This window comes from Rousettus aegyptiacus, unplaced genomic scaffold, assembly GCF_014176215.1.
Source record: "Rousettus aegyptiacus isolate mRouAeg1 unplaced genomic scaffold, mRouAeg1.p scaffold_m13_p_5, whole genome shotgun sequence".
NCBI lineage: Eukaryota > Metazoa > Chordata > Mammalia > Chiroptera > Pteropodidae > Rousettus > Rousettus aegyptiacus.
Genome location: NW_023416308.1, coordinates 13,371,219 through 13,387,654, shown reverse-complemented (window position 1 = coordinate 13,387,654; position 16,436 = coordinate 13,371,219). Strand labels below are relative to the sequence as shown.

The 16,436-nt window shown below is 56.0% G+C and overlaps 3 protein-coding genes across 18 annotated transcripts in view; 1 reads left to right on the top strand and 2 right to left on the bottom strand.

Moving 5' to 3' along the window:
• SLC2A11 (solute carrier family 2 member 11) overlaps positions 1-8,250 on the bottom strand; it is a 35,264-nt gene extending 27,014 nt beyond the window's left edge. For 4 of the 11 annotated variants that reach the window (XM_036220321.1, XM_036220330.1, XM_036220335.1 and 1 more), the window contains exon 1: positions 7,921-8,250. Coding sequence is in view for 4 of the 11 variants with exons in the window: in XM_016127182.2 (XP_015982668.2) it covers positions 69-314 (246 nt within the window). In the remaining 7 variants the exon portion in view is untranslated. Of the gene's footprint in view, positions 1-2; positions 2,108-7,920 lie in introns of those variants that run through there. The other 7 variants (XM_016127182.2, XM_036220317.1, XM_036220320.1 and 4 more) reach the window with 4 other exon arrangements.
• Positions 8,251-8,520: 270 nt separating this feature from the next.
• DERL3 (derlin 3) lies at positions 8,521-12,991 on the top strand. Of its 5 annotated transcripts, none has more exons than XM_016127202.2 (7): positions 8,521-8,728; positions 8,901-8,906; positions 8,980-9,053; positions 9,174-9,267; positions 9,769-9,964; positions 10,388-10,478; positions 10,584-12,991. In XM_016127202.2, the coding sequence occupies exons 1-7, from the start codon at positions 8,636-8,638 to the stop codon at positions 10,663-10,665; spliced, it is 636 nt and encodes a 211-aa protein (XP_015982688.1). In that variant the 5' UTR covers positions 8,521-8,635; the 3' UTR covers positions 10,666-12,991. The 5 variants fall into 5 exon arrangements, with proteins under 5 accessions (XP_015982688.1, XP_015982687.1, XP_015982686.1 ...); XM_016127201.2 differs by having other exon boundaries at positions 8,868-8,906; XM_016127200.2 differs by having other exon boundaries at positions 8,844-8,906.
• Positions 12,992-13,114: 123 nt separating this feature from the next.
• SMARCB1 (SWI/SNF related, matrix associated, actin dependent regulator of chromatin, subfamily b, member 1) overlaps positions 13,115-16,436 on the bottom strand; it is a 30,517-nt gene continuing 27,195 nt past the window's right edge. For both annotated transcript variants that reach the window (XM_016127197.2, XM_016127198.2), the window contains exons 8-9: positions 13,926-14,057; positions 13,115-13,444 (exon numbers count right to left, since the gene is read on the bottom strand). In XM_016127197.2, coding sequence (XP_015982683.1) covers positions 13,405-13,444; positions 13,926-14,057 — 172 coding nt within the window. In that variant the 3' untranslated portion in view covers positions 13,115-13,404. The remainder of the gene's footprint in view (positions 13,445-13,925; positions 14,058-16,436) is intronic.

Genomic DNA, 16,436 nt, shown 5'->3' with positions numbered 1-16,436 from the left:
ACCTCCGCAAAAGCGGCAGGGCTGCCTCCTCGACCCGGGCCCATTCCAGAAAATGCCTCTGCCGTTACCTGAGCCTGAGGACCCGGGCCGGCGGCGTGAAGGGCGTCCTGGGGATTCGGCCTCCAGACCTTCCAGTGTTCCATGCAGCCCTCCCCAGGCCCATAGCAAGGTCCTAGCGGGTTTCCTGGCATTTGCCTGACGCTGTCATGACCCGCTCCGGCCATGAGGGGACGACAAAGCCCTGACTCTGAAGGATTCTGTGCGGCCGAGCGCTGCCGCCTCCGGAGGCTGGGGAACAAAGAGGCCTGAGCCATTGCTGCCTCAGGTGCATGCGAGGGCTACTACCCCTACAGCCCCTGGGCACCCGAGTCCTGAACCGTGTCTCCCGGCCCAGGTGCCCCCTGCTCCATCCGCCCCTGGGTGATTTCACTTCCTCTGTTCTGTGCAGCCAACCAGTTAGGCGCCAGGTGGAGGTGGGGGATGGGGGTGGGGAGCTTTGTACAGGAGCTGGGAGGCCTGGCGTCTAGAGATACCATGCCTCTACCACACTGAGCCTCCTTTCCTGCTCCATGAGGAGTGGGTCAGGGGTCTGGGCAGATGCCTTCACCCTGGAGCCAGGGCTAAGGCTGGACCCCAAGGCCCCTGGCTTCTCCTCCAGGCTCAGCTCAACAGTAGGCCTGTCCATCACCGGGGTGACTGGTGGGTGGGCCCCTATGGCAACTTGGGGTACCTAGCACTTGACCACCAGTAGGCTGAGCTGCTCTGGGCCTGCCTTTCTGCCTCTCTGAGCCTCAGTTTCTTCATCTGTCAGCTGCGGTTTGGAGGAAGTGCTGCAGAGTGGGAGCAGCCTGCTGCTCCATGTGGTCCAGGGCTGTTCAAAGTTTCTTTCTCCTTGCAGCCTTATTCCTCCCGCTTGGAGTGGCATCTCTGCCCAACACCAGGATCCTCCTGAAGGGCATCTGGGGGGAGATCAGGAGGCCTGCTAACCTTGGACACAAGGCTGCCAGGGTGGGCAGTGAGATTCCATCAAGTACAGCAGGCTAGAGCCAATGCCAAAGGGGCTCCTGCAGTTCTATCAGTTATGTTCTCTCTCCAAGCCTCCATTTGATCACCTGGAAAATGAGGACATCATAACAGCTGACCTGCTCACCACCAGGTGCTATGCCCTTGGGTACCCATGTTTGCTTGCTGACCCTCCCTGTACTGGGAAACGTGAAGGCAGGCACTGGCCTTTTCTTGATCCTCAGACAGATACTACCCTTGTGTGGGTGAACATGGAGAGCTACCACCTGGCTGCACATTCCCAGCCTGGACAGGGTGCAGAGGGCAAGGCCCTGGGGCAATTCCTGCAGGCTTCACCCAAAATCCTGCTTTGCCCCCCAATCTCAGAGCTGGCGTTCACTCCAGTTCTGGGTTATATTTCCAACTTAATGATTCACAAGGAAGAAAAAAAAAAACAATCTACAACCAGCTGAGGCGGCTCCTCCTGACTACCCTTTGATATTTGAGGACTGAACAATGAGGCTGATTGCGGATAGAAGACTTGAAACCTTCTTAATTAGAAAGAATGTCCTCGTGGTTAACTGTTCCAAAAATACAGCTGCACCCGCATCTGGAGGGGAAGGGTGGGAGGTGAGTGTAGAGGGTGGCGGTTAAACCAGAGTCTGAAGCGCTGATGCATGCATTCCGCGTAGGGGGAGGCCTCTCCCAGCAGGGCCCGTGTTAGAGGAGAGGGGAGGACACCAAGGCAGCCAGTCCCCTGTGGCTGGGCCGCTTGGTGCAGCTTTGGGATGGAGCTGAACAGGCAATGGATCCCTTCTGGGTCCACCTTCACTCCTTCCCCCATCCCTCCCCACACCCCAGCCTCAGTTTCCTCAGCCGTGCAGAGAGGATACACAAGGGCCTGGTTAATGCACCCTGGTTCTTTTGCCAACCCTTGCCTGACCTCGGCACAGCGGGAGTCCAGCCACAGGCTTCTGACCAGAGAGGGAATTTTTTTCTGGATTTTATGATTTGGGGTAATATTTGCCCGCTTTTATGAACTTGTCATTTGTTTGGGTTGCAGTCTCATTCTAAGCTAATATTCACTTTTGTGCCTAGTCTTGCATCTACATTTGTTTTCTTAAAGAGGTCCTCAGTACCTCACGAAATTGCAGGGCACATGAGGGCTGGGAAAACATCTTGAGCAAAACGTGGAGGCAGGAATTCTGGTTGTATGAGCAGGGGAGGACAAGGATGCCTAGGTTCTTGTTCTAGCCCACAGGTATGAGCTTTCTATTCCAGTGGCTGCAGAAACACTTAGCATGGGGAGCACCTACCCCAGATGTAAGTGAGCAGAGCCTGGGCTGCTTGGTGGGGATGTCAGTGGTGTGTGCCGGGTGGCAGGTCAGTGAACCCTGGGCCTTCCTGAGTCTCTCCATCTATCTGCCCAGAACTCTGAATCACCAGTCCTGAGCAGGGGCTCCCAGAGAGGTGGCCCCTGTCGCTCCAGGCCCCTGCCAGGCCACAGACCAGAACTGCCTGATGATCTGGCCAGCAGGTGATGAGTAGGAAGACTGTAGGGCAGTATGGCCTCAGGTTCCACACGTGCACCCCAGGGCCACACAGCCCAGACCCCATTATGTAGCCTCCTAGGTGTGCAGACAGGCAGCACAGACTCACAGTCTTTTCACCGTGTCTCAAAGTTCTACCGTCTCCATAAACTCTCATCCTGGCCCTGCCATTTGGTTCAGTCTGCCAAGCAGATAATCTGCTTCTCCCAAAACACGGCCCACAGTGCTGAGCCCAAAAATAGCTGTGGTGGGGAAGAAGGAGGCCTGCCAGACACTCTGGGGCTCTGGGGACAGGCCAAAGTGGTTTCGACATTCCAGCAGTGGCCACAACGGGAAGTATGAATTAGGGGCAGTTGCTGGGGGCCGTGAGAGCCAGGCACAGGCTCAAGCTGGACCGGCAAGAAGGAGTCATCTCGTTCAGCCACTGAGAGTGAGAGACAGTGAAACTGAGTCCCAGGCAGGGAGCCACGTGCCCAAGCTGCTCAACAGGGGAGCATCAGGAGAGGAGGGTCTCATGTCAGAGACACTCCAGGAGTCCAGAGAAGGCAGAGAAGCTTTGCCTCCCAACCACGGCTGGAGAAAGGTCTGAGGCTACGTGGTGCTGACTGGTTGGTGACACTCTCCATGGGCTCAGGTGGGTGATGCCCCTCACTCTCTGCGGCGAACCCCTTCTGTGCCCCAACGATAAGGTGAAGGCAGCTCCCTACCGCCCCACCGGCCCCTGCTATCACACATCACAGTGGTGAAGCCAGGACTGGCACACTGGTGTCTTGGTACCTCTTTATCGGTGTGTCCTCAAGTGTGTTCCTTAACCTCTCTGAGCCTGTTTCCTCATTTGTAAGGTGGTGAAGAAACTAAAATGAGGTTAGTAAAATTTGTGGTGCAGAGTCTGGTGAGAGGTCACTGAGCAGCTGTTATCACTGTAGGGGACTGGTTCCAACCTGGGCTGTGAGCAGCCCCTCTCCACAGTGGCCCAACCTCCCCCGTGAGACATGAGTTCGAGTTCATTCCAGACTCTGCACCTTTGTGCAAGCCATTCTCCCTAACACATTCTCTCCTCTTTCCATTCCACCACTGTTTTTGTCAAGAGCCCTCTTGCCTGGCAGCCTCTCAGAGGGCCCGGGGCTCTTTGTCCTTGGACTGCTCACCAGTCAAGCTCCCCGCCTGGCTTAGTGTTAGAATCCGAGTCTTCCTGGTCAGAAAAAGAACTTCTGGGGGACGGAGGACCTGTTCCCTGCTCCCCATGCCCTTCAGACTTTAGTGGATGTTGCTGGCCACAGGCGTGTGAGAGCTCTGGATCAGGAGGAGGCAGGCAAGGACACAGGCCTAGGGGAGAGAGTCCTTCCATAGCCCGTTCTTGCTCACAGGCAATCACTGGTTAACAGCAGGGACTGGCCTTGGAGAGGGAGGCCAGCATGACTGTCACATGGCTGGTGTCCCTGCCCAGAAATCTCAGATGTACCCACCATATACCAGGATATGGCCTTTGAGCTGGAGGAAACAAAGACATTGGTGAGGAAGAGGGGGGCGGGGAGTGGCCAGGTCCCACCACCAGCCTAAGCTGCAGGTCCAGTAATGGAGTCCAGGTCTGGGGCCTGCCCGTGCCCAGCACTGCAGCAGACACCAGGGATAGAAAGAAAATGCTGAAGAGCTTCTGTGGGTGTGACGAAAGCTACAGAGAACAAGGAGCTGGGAGGACTAGGCTGGCGTGGCCAGGGAAAGCTTCCCTGAGGTGGCCATATCCCCATAGCACCCCAAACTGAGCCTGTCCCAAACCAATGAGTGGTCTCCCTCTCACATCTGGCCCTCTCCCATCTCAGCCCTCAGCCAAGTGCACACTAGGGTCTGTGGCTTCCACCTCCTCGACCCATTCACTCCCTCTCTGTCACGTGCCTGCCACTGCAGGCCACTTCTATCCTTCTCCACTCCGACCACTGCTTATACTCTTGTCCACTTCTTCCAAAGAGCCACCATCTGATCCTAACCTCGCCACCATGCTGAAAACTCTCCTGTGGCTCCCCACTGCCCTTGGGACAGAAACCACATCCCATGTGGCCCAGACTGGCCTGGCCCCAGCCCTCCCCAGCCTCGCTTCTCATGCAGCTCCTCCTCCTTGTCCCTGCCAACTCAAGGCCTTTGCACAGGGTATTCCCCTGTCAGGTCTGGCTAACACCTACTCCACCTCTGTCTTGCATAGCCTCCTTCCTGCCCATTCTACCCAGAGACCCATTAATTCCTTGCAAATCCAGATTCTGCTATCCAGAAGGCCTGGCCCAGGTCACTCCCTCTGCTGCCCAGGCCTGACACAGCCCACCTGGATGATTGTTATTCTTGCGCTCTGGCCATGAGCAGCTGCTACAGTGTGGGTTCCGGATTCAGTGCTAAAAATACCCCATGACCCAGACAGGAAGGGCCAGTGGGGACACAGCTGCTCTGGGAGGAGCTCACTAGAGCTGCAGTGCAGGCCCACCCACCAAGGTTTGGGGAGGTGGTCCATGTGCTAGAAGGGGGTGAGCACTGGGCTTATAGCCCCTGAGGAAAGACTCCCAACCAAGGATGCTCAAGGCCAGGAAGAGGCCATCATGTATTGTTAAAATGTAGCTGCCTCCAACATGCACACAAAAACATTCACCTTGTTTCTGATTCTTCCAGTTTGTTACCACAGGCACATGTTGCCTTTGGAATAAAGTACATTCTGCGTACATTCTCCCCAGCATAGGTCATCAGTTTGGCTCAAATAAACCTGCAACAATTCAATAATAATGATAATAATAATAATAATAATAATAATAATAATAAAGATAGGTGAGCTCTGGTCCCTTCAGGAAGGGCTTCCTGGAGTAGGGGGAACCCTCCCTTCCTCTCCTCTTTTAACAGAACATCTAGGCTGGTAGGGAAGAAAATGAATGAATACGATTCAGGGCAGTCCCAGAGGTGAGAAACTGAGGCCTGAATAAGAGGTGGTGGCGGTCACGAGGTGTGTTGAAATGGAGGGAAAGAACTGGAGAGTTCTGTGGGAGCATCAGCTTCGACGTGGGCAGGGGTGACCCCAGTTTTCAGGACTGTCACAGGCTGGTAAGGGTCTCTCCTAGTGTGAGGCCAGTGAAGAGGAGGGGAGGCTTGGTGGGGACTCAGGGGATGCTGTCCTGCCTGTAGGACAGAGGATTTGGGGGTACTCTGGGTGTCTCCAGACCTGGGGATCCCAGAGCTCCTTGCTCTGCAGCAGCAAACAGGGTCAGAAGGCCAGAGAGGTAGACTGGAAGCAAGGCCCATTGTCACTTTGACAAAGGAACATAGGCCCTCCTTCTGCTACATCCCTCAGCACAGGGGAGGAGGGCCTAGCCATCAGGGCTTAGGGCAGACAGCTAAATAGATGTTAGCTGCTAGCACACTGCCTGCCTGTGTCTTTAGGCCCTTTGCAATGTGTAGTGCTCAGAGCTTCTCTCCATAAATGTCTTATGGTACCCGAGGATCAGAGGAGAAGTGAACCTGGTGTCTCCATCATGGCCTCTCCTGGGCCTGAGACTGAACAGGAAAAGCCTGGACTGGACCCCAGGCCTCATTCTGCCTCCCATAGGCCTTGTTTTCTCAATCTGAGGATCCCCTAGGGCTCTGAGAAAGGAGAATCTGCAGTATAACCCACTGTTGCTCCCCTGGATGTCTGGCCCAGCTGGCTGCCCCCACCCTGGGCGCCCAGCCTCCCAGGAATGTGCTTCTCCACCCCCAAACCAGGCGCCTGCCTTATCATCAGTCAAGTCACTGCCCCTGTTGACAATGACAGCCCCTCCTATTAGCCCCGGCTTGACCCTGAGTGGAAGGCTTGCCAGCACCTGCTAAGTGCCTGGAGGAAGGAATACCACCCTTTCCCCAGCAGACAAGAAACCCAACCTCCCTAGCTGGCTCCTTCATGACAGTCAGGCGCCCGCCCTGGCGTCTGTGGCCCTAGATCCCCACCTTCTGCCAAACCTCCACCTGGATGGCATCTACTCTACCTTGAACATGACCTTGGCCTACTTCACTGAAAAAAGGAGACTGGCTGAGGGGGGCTCCCTTAGCCTGCTCCCACTGCCCAAGCTTCCAGCACCTTGGTCCAACTCTTGCTGTACCAGACCTCCTCACTCCTGAACCCAATGCACAACCTCCTTCAGTGTTCCCGGCCTCTCTCCCTTCTACTCCCCTCTGGAGTTGGGGGCCCTTGGGCCTCTCCCCAGGGGACCTCTCTTAGAACCCGTGTGAGTCTCTCATTCTCTTGGGATCCATCTATTTCTTGGAGGTTCTCCCCCAATCCAGTCTCCTGGAGGACCTCGGGGCCCTGTCCTGAGCATCCCTCATCTTCCATACATACACACAAGGCTACACTGGTAAGGGCACATCCATCTGGACATCTTCCTTTACCTCATGCCCACTATTACACTGGCCACCCGGAACTTTGGCATGGCTGCACCCCACAATCCCTTCCCAGGCCTCATCTCCCAGGGCTTCTCACTGCCTTGCTCCCGAAGCCATTTTCTGGCTTGGCTCCTGCCCAACCTCTCCCCCCAGTCTCTCTCAGCATCCCTGGCTGGGTCTGCCTTCTCACTCTGACCGATGAAGGTCAAGCTGCCCAGGCCTGGCCTCTTCTTTTCTCAGTCTAGCCTTGGACATTTCACAAAGGCCCAAGGCTACAAATGTCATTGATCTACTAATAATTGACACCCACATTTAGATCACTTGCCTGACTTCTCCCAACCAACACTACATTTGGATTTTTCCAGGCAGATGTCACACAGATCCCCCAAGCTCAATGAGGCCAGAACAGGATTCCGCATCAGATTGCCTTTTCCCCAAGCGTTCTCCATCTCGTAAAAGGCTGTTAAACTTCCATCCACCCTGTGGTTCAGGTCTCGAAGTTGCCCTTAACACCTCTGTCACAGCTCTGTCAAGTCTGTCAGCAAACTCACATCCAACCTCTCCTTGCCCTCCAGGATCCACTCTACCCAAGCCACCAATGTCTCTTGCAGCCTCCCTCTGCTCACTGATTACTCTGGCAGCCTACTGTCCTCACAGCAGCCACATGGATAATTTAAAGTGACAATCAAGGATTATCATTTCACACAGGCTTCCTAGATCACCCCGTCCTAGCATGGAGCCCACTACCTGATCTTCCACGTCCCACTTAGCTGTTATTTCTGTCAGTGCACTGTCCTGTGAACAGTAGCTCCCATATTAGCATAGGCATATTACTATACATCTCCTAGGTTACACAATGAGAGATAGTGTCTTTTGTTAGCTGCTGTGTAAACAGCATCCAGAAAAGTGCCCAGCACACAGTTGGTGCTCAATAAACGGTTGACTTTCTTCATTAGAATGAATTAATGAAATTTCTCACCAAAATAATGAGGCCCTCTCCAGCCTATCCACTTGTTCTGGTCCACCTCGGCACCCTGGAGTCCCACGAGGTTTGCAAGTCCTCAGCCTGGCCCCTCCTCTGGCGAGCCCCCAGAAGACTTCCAACAAGAACTGACATGTTCTGGCGGGTCCCTGGACGTGCGGGGGTATTTGTACATGCTGCTGAGAGCCTCCTTTACCGTAGGTGAAGTGACACCGTCTCTGGTTCTGAGGGGTGGAGGACAGGCCGCGGGCCACTATGTGGACCCACAGAACCTCACCGCCACTCTTGCGTCCCACCCCGATGTCCCCGCCCCTTTCTGTCTCGCTGTGCTGGGATCCGGTCTTTTCTCCACTAACAATTTTAGCCCAGCCCCCGGAGTGGCCCCGTGGGTCCTCACTATTGGTCCTCCCGTCGCTTGTCTCGAAGCGGCCAGTTTCTCATTGGCTGCACATTCTCCCGCGCCGCCACATCCATCACAACAACCGCCACGTGCTTAGCCATGGACCTGCTCATTGGCCCTAAGTCTCGACCCGCCCACGTCGCCGCCCCGCCCCTGCCTCTCGCTTCTTCCTCCTATTGGTTACCTGACCTTAGACCCCTCCCCTGAGCCTGGGCGTACTACGTCTCCATAGCGGATTGGCGGGAAGGCGGGGTTTGGAATCGGGTTAAAGAGCGTGCAGGCGTTCTGGCCACGCGTGCCTTAGACGGTTCAATGGCGTGGGAGGGGCTGGCAGCCGAGTTCCTGCAGGTGCCGACGGTAACGCGGGCTTACACCGCGGCCTGCATCCTCACGACCGCCGCCGTGGTGAGCCGACTGGGAGGGTGGGGCATTGCCGTGATTGCAGGTCGGGTGGAGGTGTCGCCATGGTTACGGATAAATCCCGGGGCTAGACCCTGACGCGTTCCTGGTTCCGCAGCAGCTGGAGCTCCTAACCCCCTTCCAGCTCTACTTCAACCCGCACCTCGTGTTCCGGAAGTTCCAGGTGAGGCCGCCCCGCCCTTGCACCTGATGGCCAGGCCCCGTCCACCCAGCACCTGACCGCCCGCCCCTCGCAGGTCTGGAGGCTCGTCACCAACTTCCTCTTCTTCGGGCCCCTGGGATTCAGCTTCTTCTTCAACATGCTGTTTGTGTATCCTGCGCCGCGCAAACCGAGGCGGAAAGGGGGCCAGCCTGCGGGGCGGGGCGGAGGCGGCCGGGAGCGGGAAAACTGATGCCCCGCCAGGTGGCACTTCCTATACTGACGCCGCAGGTTCCGCTACTGCCGTATGCTAGAAGAGGGCTCCTTCCGCGGCCGAACGGCTGACTTCGTCTTCATGTTTCTTTTCGGGGGCATCCTCATGACCGTATCCTTCCCCTGCTATGGAACCTCAGGCCGCAGCGCCTTCTGGGTCCAGCCTGTTAGCCCTGGGCCCCAAATGAGCACCCAGGCCAGGGAGGGACAGTCGTTCACTCCAGCTTAGGATGTATTGAGCGTGTATCATGTGCTCAGCTTCATATGCCAGGACTAGGTCTTCAGGGCTGTACAAAAACTACCACAGGGTGATGCACAGGAGAGCCATGTTGGGTGCCTCAGGGTTGAGCCCTACTGTCAACAGCAGGAGAAACTGGGGCAAGAACAGACAGTAGTGGGAGGCTAGGGTGAGGTAGAGAGACAAGACAGATTCTTCATGTGGGGCCTTAGATTGGGAAGAGACATCTTGATGGGGGAAGGACACATAGGGGTGATGAGGATCAAACTGAAACCAGCAACAGGATTGCAGAGGTTTAGCAAGTCAGAGGGGACCTGGGCAGGGGCTGAGGCCTGTACCAGGGGAGGGCCTCCAAGCACCTTGACTCTGGCCCAGCTGCTGGGGTTCCTGGGCAGCCTGTTCTTCCTGGGCCAGGCCCTTGTAGCCATGCTTGTGTACGTATGGAGCCGCCGCAGCCCTCAAGTGAGGGTCAACTTCTTTGGCCTCCTCACCTTCCAGGCACCATTCCTGCCCTGGGCGCTCATGGGCTTCTCACTGCTGCTGGGCAACTCCATCCTTGTGGACCTGCTGGGTGAGCCTACCTTTCTACCCAGACCACCCCAGGCTGGCTGCTCCACCAGAGCCCTCCCTCCCACCTGCACTGGACCTCCCCAACTCCTCTTCCTGCCCTCCCAGCATCTCTAGTCTTATAGCCCCTTGAACAAGCCAGCCAAGCTACAGACTTCACATGTTCTCAGCTCACTTGTTGATGCTTGTGTGGGTCCTGACCAGGGTGGGGATAGGTGGGTCAGTGTTCCAGCCATGGCTCCCACTCCTGTTCTCAGGCCCTCTCCTCCCCAGGTCCTGCCCACTTCTAGGCCCTGTAAGAGTGTCTTTCTGGGCCAACCTCAGCCCTGCCCAAGGCTGTGCATGGAGGCCCAAAGCAGGATGTGGTGACCCTGGGCTCTGGATGGTGGAGGGAGGGTGGCCTTAGCAGTTCACAGCTCTCCTACAGGGATTGCTGTGGGCCACATCTACTACTTCCTGGAGGATGTCTTTCCCAACCAGCCTGGAGGGAAGAGACTGCTGCTGACTCCCAGCTTCCTGTGAGTGCTGAAGATGACCACCCTGCCCCTACTTCCTTCAGATGGCTCCCAACCCCCTGGGGGACCTGTGCTGGCCTCAGCTCAGCATGGGCCCCTCCTCCACAGGAAGCTACTACTGGATGCCCCAGAAGAAGATCCGAATTACCTGCCCCTCCCTGAGGAGCAGCCAGGACCCCTGCAGCAGTGACCCTACCTAGGGCCATGGGCCTGCTTCCCTGGCCTCTGGCAAGCCTCCATCCCACCCCTAACCCCTACTTGCAGCAGAGCAACCTGCCTTAGAGGTTCGGCCTGTGCCCAAGGCCTACCCAAATAAATAGAATGACCTGCAGCCTCTTCGTCCACAGCACTGGCTCCCCCTGCCTCACCTGGCCATACCCTTCTATGCTGGGCAGGTGCTGCTGGCCTTGACCTAGGGCTACCAAGCCTGGGCCACCCTGTGTTTACTTTCTGCCCTGGGAGTGGGCCTGGCCCAAGGTACAGCTCTATTCCCATCAAGCCTGGACTGTCCTCTCATACCAGGTGTAGGTAGTTGGATGGAAAGCCTAGAGAGGGTCAAGAACATGCCCACAGTTTCCTAATAGAGCTTTGAGCTCACAGATGACAGATGTAGGGGTTCTCATCCCAGTCCCTTCAGTGCCTCAATGGAGCCTTGGGCGAATTCCACTCGTGCTGGGCCTCTGTTCCCTGCCAGTCGGTGAGGGGGTTTGCCAGATCTTGATGTGAAGGACAGGTGCCAGGCTGTCCCCAGTTGTACCAAGACTGGTCTGCACGGACTCCTGTCTGCAGTGCCCTTAGGTTGATGCCTCACTCAGCCCCTCCCATCCTGCACCAGCAACCAACAAGTGGAACTTTGCCCCATTTTCCAGCTGAGCAACTAAAAGAAGTGGCCAAGGACCCATGGAGTCACGTGCAAAGGGGAGCCAAGACCGGGTCCTCTGCCATTTCTGTGGCTCCAAAGCCTTGAGAAGTTTTCACCTTGGCAGAGTCCTGCACTGGCTGAGGCCGAGACCTCTGGAAGTCCTGTCCCCGCCTTTTTTAGCTGAGGACCATGGGAGCCTTATCTGACCCCACAGCTCATTTTTCTGTAAAGTGGGCATCAGATGACCTGTCCAGCTTTCCTTGTTGAATCTGCATTATGGTTTATTTCTGGATGATCAACAGCACAGGGACTGTCACTTTCATGGATGATAAAAATATCTGCCATAGACTTGACCTTAATTTTATAGCAAAACCTTGTGGAGCAACATCTGGCCCTTAGCAATGTAGGCTAGCAATGAGGGCCGTGCTGGTGCACCAGCCCTTCCCCAGGCCTCTCAGGCAGGTGTGCTGACCTGCCCCCAGCAGGGTTCAAAGAGGTAGGGTTCATTCCACCCACCAGCTGTGGAGCCACAGGACTGCTTCCTGTCCCATAGACCAAGCAAACACCTTGTTAATGGAGCCTACTTGTTTCCAAGGCCTACTGTTTCCTGGGCCTAGAATCTTCTTTGTCAGGGGCTTCCAGTGAAGCCCAGCTGGACCTTTGGTCTAGCAAATTCCACTCCTGAATGAAAGACAGGAGCTTGGGTACAAAACCCCAGGCAGTTGTCATGTCCTAAGACATACATGCTCACGGGACCCCAGCCACACTACCAGGGAGCAAAGCAGTCCTGACCCTCAGCTCTGCCCTGGTCGGGGAAGGACCTGCCAGCAACTGAAGATGGTACCAGCTCAGTGCTGGGGGTCTGTGCCCACCTTCAGTAAGTGTAGCTGCATGCCCAGTTCACCAAGCAGTGTTTGGCTTAGCAAGACCCATATTCGCACTCAGGGATCCCTCATCCCTTCTGTAGAATGGGGATACTTCCACACTAACAGATGAGGTAAAGATACAGAGAGGATGAAATGCTCATTGAAGACAGCTGAGAAGAGGCCCAGGGCTGTGCCTCCTTCTCTACATAGAACCCAGCCCCACAAGCCAGCACCAGGCCAAGCATGCTACTCCATATGCATTCTTTCTCACAACCAGCCTTAAGGGAGAAACTAGCCAGGGTCACGGCACTAGCCAGTGGTGGAGATGGGCCCCAGTCCACCTGTTATGTGTGTGCTACTGAGAAGTGTGGCTAGAGTGCTGCACACCTGCTGGAGCTGGAATGGCGAGGCACAGGCACCCACGCTGGTGACACCCCTGTGGTGTCTGCACAGGATGGGGCCTTTGCAAGGATCTCTAGAGAAGAAATGCTCCCGGCAGGGATAGCTTGATCACCTGGATGCAGCAGAGGCCAAGGAGAGAGCCAGCGGCTGCTTCACAAGGCCAAGCAAAGGGGATGTGGTAGGGCTGCCACTGAAAGACAAGTGGACCCCTGTCCTCTGAGCCTCACGACCACATTTGTCATTTCTCCCACTCTGCAATGACATCCACATACATGCGATGGTGGGGAAACTGGAGGGCCCAAGGAAAAGCAAAGATCACACTCTGCCTCAAGCCTTGCAGGTGGCTGAGGGTGGAGCCCTGGAGCCCCGTCAATGCCAACCTACCCAGCTGGGGATCTGACATAGAACAAGGTGAAAGGCCCGGCCAACCGTCAACCTTGGCCAGGTACCACCCCACTCCTTGTTCTCTTCCACACTTAGTTTTATGCTACCACTTGGAAGAAATGGAATATGACTTGTTGCCTTTTATTTAAAAAGTGTTGCTAGCCCTTCCTGGGGCTCCTATAACAAAAACAAACACAACCCGAACGAAGCCTCTTCCTGGCCAGAGACAAGTGGTGGGGACTGGGGCTCAGCAAATGGAATGTGTGCCCAGAGGACGATGACCTGGAAGGCCTCCCTGTCTGTGCTCCTCAGGACAGCCCTGGGCTGCCCCCTTGCCTCCTGCTTTGCCAGAAGATGAAGGAGAGGCAGGCTGGTCTTCTGAACGCTCCGTGGGAGCCAAGCGCTGGTGGGCTGGTTACCAGGCCGGGGCAGTATTGGCGAGACGCCTCATACGCCTGCAGGAGAAGAGAGGGCAGTGACCCACAGCCAATTCCCAGCCTTGGGCAGCTGCTACGTGCCCCGGGGGTCTATAGGGCAGCCAGGGAAGTGGAGACAGAGACAGGACATGGCAGGTGGGATCCCCAGCCCATCTCTTCTCCCAGCCTCAACCTGTGTGCTCCCTGAAGCTGCCCTCTCACCTGCCTGCTCAGGTCCTGCCCACTTCTCCAGGGGTCCTAAAACCTGGGTCTGGGATGCAGTCAAACCCAATAAGAGGGCTTCTGTACCCTTTAAGGTTTGAAACCTGCATCCTGGAAGCTAGACTTGGACTCTTCATCCTGGGGCCTGCCCCTGGCCACCTAGGTCCCCCTCCTATAAACTGGCTCACTGGGGAAAGAAAAGCACTGGTTCTGCACCTTCCTGGAAGACAGTGTCTGTGAGCAGAGCCAGCTGCAAGGGGCCTGGTGGGGAAAGCGGGTGGGGGATGGGGGCAGGTACCTTGTGTTCCTGTCCTGGTCACGGATCTTCTTTTCCATCTCGGCATCTGTTAGGGTCTCCAGCAGCGGGCACCACTGGTCAGCATCACCTGTGTTCCGGATGGCAATCTCCACCGTGGGCAGGGGGTTCTCACTGGGATGGGGAGAAGAGAAAGTACTAGTTCACAGAGCAGCAGCTGGAAAGGCCCCAGAAACCACTATTAACCCCTTGACCACCGGCAGATGGAACGAACGCTGGAGCCAGGCCTTTCCTGCCTCCTCTTCCATCCACCTCTTCTCCACTGAGCCTATTTCTATGCCCAGCTCCTCAGAGCAACACTCCTGGTAGGGGCAGCAGGGAATGTTCCTGTCACCTGAGTCTCAAGGCGGAGCTGCCTGGAGATACCAAGACCTCTTCTGATCACAACAGCACTGCCTCCATGACTCCAGGCTTCTCTCCAAAGCAATAAGCCCTTCGCTGCAGCCTTGATTAGTGGTGTTTGCTACGGAGGTGGTTCCCTTGACAGAACGGTGTGGCTGGCTGGTCCAGGCATTATCATTGGGGCTGGGAAGCAGGGGAGGACTGTATGCCCCACTTAGTGTCCAGAGCCAAGACCCACTGATCAGAGAGACATGGAGGGTGAAAGGAGAACAAAAGGAGGAGGCCACCCAAGAGTCCTGGATGCTCCTCACTGTGGGCCTCTGGGCCGGTCTGCTCCTGAACGTTTGACGCACTTGGTCACTTCACTGGGGCTGAAATAAACTCCAGAGTGGTTGGATTATTTGCTGAGAGCAGAGAGCTGGGCCCTGAACCCACATACCCTGTGGTCCTTCACCCTGAGGTCATCTGCGCATCCTCTTGCCAAATGGATACAGTCGGGGAATAGGGGGATCAGCCTGGGCGAAGACTATGAAAGCACGGAGATAGGGGTAGGGGGCGAGGGCGGACAGGAACACAGGGGAGGGAGGACAAGGTTGAGCTGCAGTCTCTCTGGGCCTTGGCTTCCAAGTCTGTGGGACCGGAGCCTAAAGAGGCATGGAGGCCATACTGCCACGAGAGCCCGTGTGCCTCCCACTTTCAGGGCAGACAGCCAAAACCCACAGCCTGGCACACAAGCTTCAGAGTGTGGCCCTAACTGTGATCCTTTCCCATTCTTCCCAATGTCACCACTTCAGTCTTCCCAGGCCCTTTTCCCTCTCTTCTAGCTAGGTGGCTGTGCCTCTCCCGAAGCTCAGCACCACTGAAGGCTTGCCCTGCTCTTTACTGCAGCCTGTCAGGAGTCTGCCCACCACAACTTGGAGCCCTGCAAAGCACTTTCAGCTCTGGAAGGAGCAGGGGAAGGCGAGGCCCAGGATAGGCACCTGGTAGACGTTATTGGAATAAAAAGAGGCTAGGACCCTAGTAGGGCGGCCTTGGTTTTAACACCTCATCCAGAAAATAGGAACAACATTATTGCCCTTAGGGCTATTCAGAGCATTATTAAAGCAGACAGCATACATCCATTGAGGGAGCTTCCTAGGGTCTAAGACCTTCTCACACAGCCTCCCTGAATCCTGTGCCCAAGGTCACATGAGTGGCTGGCTAGTGAGCAGCATCTACCCAGGCCTGACTGTAGAGCCCCTGATACTCAAGACACCAGCCAGCACAGGACAGCGAAGAGCTTGTTCCAGTCTCCCTATGCTGCTCTCCTGGTCTGGGATCTCAGGTACCATGAGCACACAGGACACAGCCTAGCGGGCAGGCTGAGGCTGGTACCACATAGCCTAGAGCTATCCCTGGCTCCCCTGCAGATGTGGGATTCACCTCTTTTTGCTAAGGCTTGGCCCATGGGATCCACACAAACAAGGTCTGGAAGCCTGAGCTCATGCTGATGACTCAGAAGCCAATGACTGAGCAGTGCCAGCCCCTACCCTGTGGCACCCTTGAGCCGACCCCTCCCAAGCAGCTCCTGACAGCTGCTCTCCAGCCAATGTGGTAGTCTGACAATCCAGGAACCACCCAGCCACAGACCCAAACATCATTGCTCACCTCGAGGGCTCCTAACCGCTTTTCACAGAAGGGCAGACATGAAAGGCGCCAAGCCCATGCCGTGGGGAAGAAACATGTTTTCCTTTTAATTTAAACAAGAGCGGATGAGTGGGTCCTGGAGGCCCCTTTGTTTACCTCCCCTGGGCTCTGGGAAGATTCCACTCCAGTGGGTTTGTTATAAAATAAGAACTGTTCAAATCATGAATGGGACTGGAGCCAGCAGGCCTGACTCCAGTTTGAGGGGGACAGACAGGCAGAGAACCACTATAAGGTAATTCTGATTCACGGGCCTCAAGGCCCCTACCACCTGCCCTCCGTGTCCAGGTGGGGACCCAGAGCCCAGGCAGGGTGAGCCGTCTCTGAGGCGACAGAGGGACTGGGACCAATGCTTGTAGAGTATGTTGAAGTTAATTTTTAATGTGATCTCACTTTTATGACCACGCATGATACAAGAGACTGGCTCAGAAGCACTACTATGTCCACTGTTTAAATGAGAGAATGGAG

What these genes read in the sequence shown, in the direction of transcription:
- DERL3 (XM_016127199.2), top strand. Translation starts at nt 8,636, where the DNA reads ATGGCGTGGGAGGGGCTGGCAGCCGAGTTCCTGCAGGTGCCGACGGTA. An exon ending in TCCTCACGACCGCCGCCGTG is followed by an intron (nt 8,729 to 8,840) that starts GTGAGCCGACTG and finishes CTGGTTCCGCAG; the next exon opens with CAGCTGGAGCTCCTAACCCC. An exon ending in CATCCTTGTGGACCTGCTGG is followed by an intron (nt 9,965 to 10,387) that starts GTGAGCCTACCT and finishes GCTCTCCTACAG; the next exon opens with GGATTGCTGTGGGCCACATC.